Below are 10,139 nucleotides of genomic sequence, written 5' to 3'. Positions count from 1 at the left end.
TTTAGGAAAAAAAAAAAAAAAAAAAATCAGGGTTCGGCTTTATAAACTTATGGAATGCGAACGCCACTCTCGAGTGAAAGTCGGTGGTTAAACTTTTCACCGCCTTAACTTTCCTTCTTTTTCCACCGCCACGCACTAGCAGCATATCATGCCTATCATAAGCTGCTTTTTGCAGCTGAGACTTAAGGGATGTATATTTGATCCTAAATACAATGTATTTAAGATGTTAACATCTGTATTAATATTAAATGTCTTAGTTTGAACAGTTTACTCCTCAGGGTAGTCACGTGGCACTTTATTTGTATGGAGCTTCTTCCATGACGAACAAAGTTCTGCGTTGCACATGGTCAGTATATTGGCATTGATGCAAGCTGGTTGTGCGGGGGTTTATAACTCACTTCCACTCCTCACTAGCTGGTTTAGGATGGCACTCAATATGGCAGACTCTCCATGTAAACACAAACAGAGTGAAATTGCTAATGCTTTTCAGACTGCCAACCTATACCATGGACTTCTACACTACAAACACTAAGTAAGTCAAATTTTACACTGAAGTTCAATTCCTTGGGAAAGATGATCAACACTGCAATAATTTCATTTATAATTGTCATATCTTCACTTTATTGTACACTTTTAAGGGAAACTTTAAAGCATTATTATACACCAATGAACACTCAGATGTGAATCTAGTCTTCTAAAAAGTATAATTTTATTTTCATAAGATTAAAAACAGCTGATACAAAAAGTACTAAAATTTACATCCAACATACGTGACACTTCACGCCTTGTGTAATCTTAGCAATACAGTGCCCTTAAGAGAATGAAAAATCAAATACAATCACTTCCTGCTGGCTATCCTCTTGGATCTCCTCAGACCAGGGTCTCCAGTATCACCTGCAGCTACAGCAGCTTTCTTTCTGCCCTGCGAGGGAGCCACGGGCCGAGCTTCTCCACTTTTCAATTGACTTTGAGTGTTTGGTTGTGGCCCTCTGGCCTCTTTAGCAGACTTAGGCGGCTTCTCGGTCTTCAGAGTTTCAGCTGTGTTTTGATTTGCATCCTTCACACTGGTCTGGTTGTCTGTGTGTTTGCTCCTTGTTGATTTACTTTGGATTGTAGCATTTTGTTGCTTCTCAGTTTTAACAGTTTTTGTTCGTCCTCGACTTTTTGTTCGTACTTTAGCAGCTTGCAGATCATCTGATACTTCTTCTGCTTCCATTTCTGGAGCTTCTTGGGTGTCAATCTGCATTTGAATAGCTTTATGGACTTCCTGTGAAAGCACAGTTTTTCTTTTAGGGTACAGTAAATCCTTACAAGCCTTCGGTTACTCAGCCAAACCCTAAAAAATAATGTCGAACAAAATTCAATCAGATTCTCACCCCCTGTTGTGAAAGGTCCGATTGCAGGTCCAATAACTCCCTCATTAACATCTGTATCTTCAGCTGAAAGCAGATGCAAATCATTCAAGAGCCACACAACAGTAAAATGAAACAAGTTGGAGCCTGTCGTACCTGGTCACAGGCAATTTTCCTTTCAAGTTGAGTTCTCTCTTTAGCCTCTTTCTTCTTCCTGTTTTAAAAGAATCCATGTTAGTATCCTACCTTATCTACACTATCGGATCGTGCACTTTCAGTGCCCTTGGCGAACTTCCCTTGTTGCTGTTGTGTGTTTGAGCTTCCTACCAGCTCATGAATGCACCACAAAAAAGACTACACACCTATCTTTTAAAAGGTAGTGTTGTACTCAACTGTGCCTTTCAAATGATCCTTTAAAGTGCATCATTGATTGCCTTCAGTGACTCAAGATTTGAGCACACAGCTTAATTATGCAAACACTTACTTGTTTGCCAGCATCTTCTTCATCTGAGTGAGCTCAAGCCTCTTGTCATCAATGGCTCTCTGGATGTTTTCTGGTGTCACCATGGCCAGGAGAGACTTTCCATCTTTATCTGTCAAGTCTGTCGACAGCGATGTCATTTTGATTACTGCCTTTGCCCACACAATGACATCTTCACAGGATGGGAACTGACAGAAAAACCAACAGGTTCATCAGGAGCTGCAGGATAAGTTTGTTCTTTCCAACGTCTCACACACGTTTGTGATTATGTGCTGTGTTTTCATGTTTTTCTATTATTCTGCAGGCTCAGTGGGCTTGTATTTGAAGCCTGTGAATTTCCACCAAACGTTATCTAACAGACTGTAAATGCCAGAGGAATGCTCTCAAAAGATCCATCATCCTCAACTTCACATTTACAATCACTGACGTTGAAGGGAAAGACATGTTTTGGAAAACAATGCTATTCTGAGGCAATATAAAATGCTAGTAAGAATGTCGGTACCAGACACATGCTTGAACATTCAGATAAACTATTGCCATGGATGGATTACTGGACGGGCCTACCAGGTACAGGCCCACGGGCCCAAAATGTCAGGGGTTGGCTGGCCTTAGCCTTAAAAATGTTCCAGAGCATCAACACACGTAAATTGACGAGGAAGAGACTCACAATGACGACAAAGAAATACAAAATGGCCACAAAGAGAAACAAGAAGACCACAAAAATCTACAGACACAATGACCACAAAGAAACCCAACTACAAAATGAAGCAAAAGGACTTCAAAGAGACAAAAATCCCACAAAGACACAAAACGACAAAAACATGCTAAACTACAAAGAACAACAAAATAACTACAGAGACACAAAATGAGGGAAGAAAAATGACTACAAACACGGTAAAAAAAAAAAAAAAAAAAAAAAGAGAGACTGACTCAAAACAACTACAAAAGAGACACAATTTCCACAGGGACACAAAACTACAAAAAAAAAAAAAAGCTTAAAATGACTACAAGGAGACACAAAACAAATTCAGAGCTTCAAAATAAACACAAAGAGACACAAAAGACCCATTTCAACCAAGCAGTACAGTTCAGTTCGGTACACTTTTTTTCTGTTTCCACTGTGAAAAGTTGTAGATGGAACCAATGGAACCATTCCGTACCATCCCAATTTTTGGTCACCATTCTGTTGGGGTACCTAGCACACAGATCTGGTACTAAAAGGTGGAGCTGTGAAAACTGCAGTCTGTTGATTGGTCAGTAGGTGACGGTCACACTGCCCAGGGCTGAGTTGTGGCTGGTTTTGTAACTATTGTTCATACCATGGCAAGTCTTACATATTTGACTGCCGGCATCTTTTGAGGTGGAATGTTTACTTGTACCACTAACTATGAATTGACACAAATAAACTACAAAGAGACATTAAAAAAACTACAGAGAGATGCAAAATGACTACAAAAGAGTCAATACAACCACAAAGAGATATAAAACACATACAGAGAGAAGCAAAACAATAAAGAGACACAAAATTACCAGAACGACACTAAATGTCCAAAACCAGACACAAAAGGTTTGTTTTGACCACAAAAGGAAACTAAACCACCACAAATCTGTGTGTCTGGCTCCTGTGTATGAGAGGTGGTGGGGCCTTTTGCATGTCTGTGCCCAGGGGCCCACTGTCTTACAATCCACCCATGGTTATGGTGATGGTAAAAAGAAACAGAACTACAAGTAATCATCAAGTGGCCGCTTTTTGATAAAAACCTTTGTTAACCTTGAGTTGTGGTACTTTTATAAATCAAGCTGAAGTTACTAAGAACTCACCTTTTTGAGTTCAATCAGGTGCGTGTCCCTGCAAACACATGTCTGCTCCAAATGCATCTTTTCCTTTTGCAACAACCTCCGCAGCTCCTCCAGTTCACCCTGAGGACAGCCAAAATATCCCACTGCATCAGCACACTGCCTTCTCATACACTGCCTTCTCTATACATCTATACACCAATGATTGAATTACCTGCAGTTCTTTGTTAATTTTCTCTGCTTTCATCTTTTTAATAAACTCCAAGTCATCTGGTGTCGCCTTATACCCTTTCATCCCCTTCAGCATGGAGCTAGAGTCATCTGAAAGGTTTGAGCAAAATGGGGAAAAAAGAATCAAATCAAGAACACCTGAGATCTGTTTAGATCTAAATGTACAGTATGTCTTTAAGATGTGTTTATTCTCTAAAGAAACACACAATCATACAGTAACACAAGTGCTGTTTAAATCATTTGGTACCTGGGTTTGGGTTGAATTCAAATATTGTGTTTCGGTGATCGCCATTTTTATCTCGACTATCTGGCTATCAAGAAAAAATGATGTGAGTATATATCATAGAGATGATATACTATTTGGTAAAGATAGGCAGAGAAACAATTCTTATACCTCCATGTTCTGCTGCGGTTCCTCCTGATCCTCATTTGAATCTTCATTAGAAAAATCCAGGTGTTTGGTTGCAGTCATCAATGGAGGAGTCCTGTGGAGCTGTCGACCAGTTGGGATAAAATTCCCTGAAAGATGGATGTCTTTCAAAGTCAAACACCTGTCAGACATGTCTTAGGTTTTCCAAAACAAAGTGCAACAAAAAGCTTTAATACAGATCTTCTGATGTCTTGTTCACACAGGTGGAGTGGCTGTGCTTTCGAAAATCACTGAATGATTGCTTTCACCTGTGGGTCAAAATCAGCTGATTCCTCCTTTTGACCACGAGATGGCGACAGATCCTTTTAAAGCACAGGTAAATATGTTGGAGCCATAGAAATATAATTTAGTGAGCTTTGCTACTACTCCTTCCTGTTCGTTTCTCTTTTTTCCTTTCTTACTGCTGCTCCTATGTTTAAAAGGCATGCCAGCTTGGTGGACTTGAAGATGTGCTCAGCTTGGCAGTCTTGACAGATTTTGCACCTCAACTAGATACTGTATGGTGTCATCTTGTCACATGATCAAATAGAGACTTGACAGGAGGCAACATCAATTACTCAACAATCATTATTGCATACCTGTATATGACAAAAATGTCAAAGAAATAAGAAATTATTCATTTAATTGAATATTTTTTTTAACATGTAGTTTATTCGTGATTTTTCTAGTTTGTGTAGAATAAGCAAATCATTTTGTTACAGACGACTGACTATTTTACAATTAAATAAAATAAGATAAAATTAAAAAATAAAATAAAATCATTTGCAAGCAAAAAAAAAGTGAAAGAAGAAAAATATGATCTCATAAAATATGAGCATTTAAAAAAACTTTTGTACAGATCACACATCTCAACAGAATATAATTATTAATTTAAATTTGCTCCGCTTTATACAACTACAGCTATAGAATCAAATACAGTACACTTTGGTGATAGTTAGATAGATATCTGTTTCACCCCTGCAGAAGTCATACATAGTGCAGATACACTACATGTATTAACAGGAATGCAGTCACCATCTAATTCTAGACAAGAAGCTGCTGTGTGTTTGATTTTCTTTCTTAACGCAATGTTTCACAGTCCCATTTCTCTCTTCAGTCCTGCTTTAACTGCACAAGACAGACAGACAGACAGATAGACAGACAGGCAGGTGTGCAGACAGACAGACAGACACATGGACCCAGATACAAAATAGCCAGATAGCCAACCAAACCCCTGTCTATCTTTAACCTGAGCTGCCGGTGTCACAGTCCCACATGTTTGTGGAGCTCCAGGAACTCTAGAGGAGAGTGCTGAGTCGTAAATACCTCTGGTTTTAAACAGCCCGCTCCCATAATGCCGAGGGAGAGAGGAAGGAGGAAGAGGTCAGAGAGTGTGTGTGTGAAATAAACTGGTGCATTATGACACTGACTTGGCAACGACCAAGTGGAAAACATTTACATGGTTTTATATTGCAGCTAACAAATCATTCTTCTATAAAAATTTAATTTGAAATGATTTTTCTTATCTCCTTCATACCGACAATTCCTGTTTGGTGTAAGTGTCTCTTTCTACCATGTGTCTGTTTTTTCACAGGGAGGAAATGTTGAGCAGGTGGTCCACTGTGACTTTGCTGTAACTGTAAACTTGTTTTGTCCTTATAGATGAAGTAGAATGTATTTTTGTATCGAGATATATAAAAGACCACACTACAGCCTTAGTCCGACAGAACTAGTGTCACCAAGGGACTTCATGTGATTTGAAAATTCTCCCTCACGTCTGTGTTTTAAGCGTCGCATTTTCACAAGATAAGTCTGTGTTTTACTCTAATTTGCTGACATTAACTCTCAGATATGATGTCAAGGCTCTGCTTGGGTAAAAATAAATGCCTGGGAAAGGCTTCCCCGCTTCAATGACCACCACAGAAGTCAGACAACAGAACTCTGACAGTATCGCTTCACTCTCCTCTGATGGATCTGAGCTTGCTCCCTCTGTGAATTGGTCACCATGGTGTGTAGTCTCCTGAATTTGCACCCAAAATGCTGTCAATATGTTTATTAAAAATTGCCAACACAGCCTACATGATTCTGGCCTGAAAAAAATAGCAGAAAAAAAGGTACAGACAAAAAACAAAACAAAACACACACACAAAAGTCATGTTGTAGGGACAGTTAAGGCAAGCTTTATTTGTACAGCACATTTCATACACCAGTGCAATTCAAAGTGCTTTACAGAGCAGCAAAACATAAAACATAATAAAGGATGCAGATATACAATAAAAGAATAAAGAGAAAAAAAAGATATTAAAGGTAAAATTAATTCTAAATGATTTACAATTAAAAAAACAACTTTAAAAAATGCAAAATTGCAGACAAGTGATTTAAAATGGAGTTTGCTAATGTTGCAGTGGAGTTAAAATCAATAAAAGTCTTTGAATAATAAAAATTACAGTGCAGTTAACATCCATGTCTGTTCAGATTTGTATGTCTTTCTTCTCTTTTATATGAACACTGCATGACACTCTTGCAACCCCCCCCCCTTTTTTTTTCTCCCTCTTCTCGTTGTATGTTTTGTCCTGTATGTATGTATGTGTGATTTGTATGTATGTTGTCTTGTTGTAAAATAATAAAAAACTCTTAATAGCAAAACATCCATGTCTGTTCAGACTCAAATGTAACCATGGCAGCAGACAATGCTTCAAATATGGATGTTACTGCAAAGAAGTTGCATATTCTAAAATGTAGATGCTTAACACATTTTCCCATCGGCAGCACAGAACATTTATACAGTCAGCAGTTTCAAGGTCACCTGTGACTAGAGTCACCAATTTAGTATCTGACCAAATGTCACGGCCTTAAATTATGGCCAGAACAGTGTTTTTGCAGAGCATTATGATGTCAGAGTGAAGTTGACTTTTGACCTTTTGGATATTATGTAATAATTTCATGATTTTAACCTTTAAGGCATTTGGTAGCAATTTTGTCATAATTAATGAAGAAATTCTTGAGTTGTGGCCACAACATGTTTTGCGAGGTCACAGTGACCTTTGACCTTCTACCACCATATTCTAATCAGTTCATTCAGGGTCAAACGGTGCGTGTTGAGTCCAAGGGGATATTTGTGCCAAATTTGAGGAAATTCCCTGAAGGTATTCTTGAGATATCACGTTCATGAAAAAGAGATGGATAGAAGGTCACAGTGACCTTGGCCTTTGACCACTAAAATCTAATCAATTCATCGCTGAATCTAAGTGGATGTTTGTGTCAAATTTGAAGAAAGTTCGAAAAAACAACAACCCCGAATGACCAAGATGCCGATTCACGCATGACTGTTATTATCACATGACCTCTGTGTTTGGTGAAATGTGGTAGGTAATTTGCAGTAGAATATTGGCTTGACAAATAACCATGGCAGCTTAGATCACACACAACTTTCGCAATTATTACAAATCACTAGAGATCTCCAGGTAATACTGGTCCCACGCGAATAGAGATGAAGTCCGAAAACCGTTCTCCTGTCCAGTTATTGTCCAATCCTGCCTTAGCAACCGTAACTAGGCATAGGAGGCCTGTCAAGTCAGAAACAGAGGACTCATTGTTTTATTGTATCGTCACTGAAAATGGATGTATACAAGAAGTGATTATGTGCCAGATAGCCATAGTAACAGTAACTAGCTAACACACATCGCTCAGTTCATATAAATTACTTAAATAAAGGGACAATGGGACGTTTTTTTTTTTTTTTACATTATTTCAGATGTTTTGAGAGTAAAAACCCCAAATAACACCCAATCCCTCCTTTGCAGCACAGGCACATGCACAAACACCCTCAAACCCCACTTTCACTGACATCAAAATCCTCTCAGACATTCAGACCATCACACACTCTTTCTGAAAGCCTGCGCACACACATGCAGCGACACATAACAAATCCACAATGGCTATTGTGTCCTGTAAAAGCTCTCCAGCGCTCAGAGAAGTGTCCCAAAAAGGCCATTTACAGCTGCTCAGACATGTAGTGTACTGAACAGGCAGAGCAGACAGGTCATAAAGGGACTGATAAAACAGCACCCTGGTGACTGTGGATGGGAGACAGAGCGAGGATTGGACAGAGACAGGTGTCCTGGCTTACTGAGAGACTAATGGAAAATGGGTTAGTGCCATTAGAGAGGGAGACAAACAAAAGAAATGATGTCATTTACTGCAGCTCAGTATGGAGAGATGGCTTTGAAAGTGTTTGTGTCTTACTTTAATAGACAAAGAAATCGTGTTGCATATGAGAATCACTGTCTTTATAATAATGTTGTTGATTTAATGCACAAAACCAGGTTACATAAGATTTTTAGAGTTTTTACTGCAAGATTTTGGCCTGTAAAACATCAAACTGGTTCCCAACATTTTTGATTCATAACCCCTTAAAGGATACTTCATCCCCAAAAAAATTATCATATGAATGTCAATTACTCACCCAGTGTTGCGTTGAATTTGTGAGCGTGAACTTTGTGGGCAGCCTGCACAAGTTGTGTGAAAGTTTGCAAACTGGTGTTTTGATATAGTTGCTGTTGTTAAACGTGGACCCCTATGACTTTAGTTCAAGAAGAATATTCTTCATACTCTGCTAGTGATGTTCCTTATGTAACATATGTGATGTATACCATGGGAAATTACATTACGTTGGCAACAATCGTACTTATTTTAAGCCAAACCATGATGTTTTTTCAAAATCTTGGCATACTTTTGTTGGCTTAACCTCAGGAAGTACATTCAAAACAAAGTCTTTTACCTTCATTTGAAAAAGACTATATACATTTGATGGTCAGAAAATGTACATTTCCTGTGAAAACAGAGGTTTATCTTAAAAAGACACAACGCATGTAACGAGCAGATGTTAACATGCTGTCCCTGAGCGGGGTCCGCTCATAATTCCGACATCCCATTATTCCGAATCCCATTGTTCCGAAAATGACCCACTGTTCCGAAATCTCAATGTTTCGACATCCCATTGTTCCGACCATATTAAACCCATTGTTGCGAAGTCCTGTTGTTCTGAAATCTAATTTTTCATTGTTACAAAATAACTGTTTCATGGTTAAGGTCTGGTTAGGTTTAGGCACAAGAAGTACTTGGTTAAAGTTAGGAAAAGATCATGGTTTGGGTTAAAAATATAACTTTCAACATCATTTTTACTTCCTCAAAACAGGGCGACCGTTGTCGTCATGGCAACAGTAAACAACACGACAACACGGTCTCTTGCTGCTTTCCCTTGCTGCTTGCTTTTTCAACTTTTTGCATTGCAACATTGAGATTTTGGAACAACAGGACTTCGGAACAATGGGTTTAATATGGTCGGACCAATGGGATGTCGAAGCATTGAGATTTCGGAACAATGGGTAATTTTCGGAATAAAGGGATGTCGAAATAATGGGATGTCGGAATTATGACATGGCATCCCCTGAGTGTCCCAAACTGACACTAGAGGGGTACCTAGAGGGTCACAGTTTTTTTTTTTTTTTTTAAAGGGATACACCAACATTTTTTTTGTTTGCGTGTCTTGCCTCACTCCCGAGTCCATGACAAGCAGGTAGATACCATTCTTTCGGCTATACGTGCAGTAAAAAGGGAGAGCCGGGCAGAGCTCGCCCACCGCTAATTAGCTTAGCTCAAATGCTTGGAGTCAATGGGTATTGTTAGCCTGCCTCTGCCTGCAGTCATCAGATAAACTCTTCAGCAACTCTAAACGGTCCTATGTGCTTGTTGTGACTCGTTTTTACCGCGTTATGTTACGTTATCTATTTTTAGACTAAGATTAGCACTTTATATAAGTTTTGAAAGAAGTACATAGGAAACTAAACCGCAGTTTTTGCGCATGCGC

At 38.9% G+C, this 10,139-nt stretch overlaps 1 protein-coding gene across 1 annotated transcript; it reads right to left on the bottom strand.

The window, feature by feature from the left end:
- Nucleotides 1–612: 612 nt before the first annotated feature.
- On the bottom strand, nucleotides 613–4,528 carry LOC117250197 (uncharacterized). The gene is made up of 8 exons (XM_033616282.2): nucleotides 4,256–4,528; nucleotides 4,109–4,172; nucleotides 3,845–3,951; nucleotides 3,655–3,753; nucleotides 1,837–2,021; nucleotides 1,509–1,566; nucleotides 1,377–1,439; nucleotides 613–1,267 (listed from the first exon to the last, which is right to left on the bottom strand). The coding sequence occupies exons 1-8, from the start codon at nucleotides 4,421–4,423 to the stop codon at nucleotides 839–841; spliced, it is 1,173 nt and encodes a 390-aa protein (XP_033472173.1). The 5' UTR covers nucleotides 4,424–4,528; the 3' UTR covers nucleotides 613–838.
- Nucleotides 4,529–10,139: the final 5,611 nt, after the last annotated feature.

Source organism: Epinephelus lanceolatus, chromosome 24 (genome assembly GCF_041903045.1).
Source record: "Epinephelus lanceolatus isolate andai-2023 chromosome 24, ASM4190304v1, whole genome shotgun sequence".
NCBI classification, from domain to species: domain Eukaryota; kingdom Metazoa; phylum Chordata; class Actinopteri; order Perciformes; family Serranidae; genus Epinephelus; species Epinephelus lanceolatus.
Note: the sequence above shows the minus strand (reverse complement) of the source record. Positions and strands in the feature narration are given on the sequence as shown.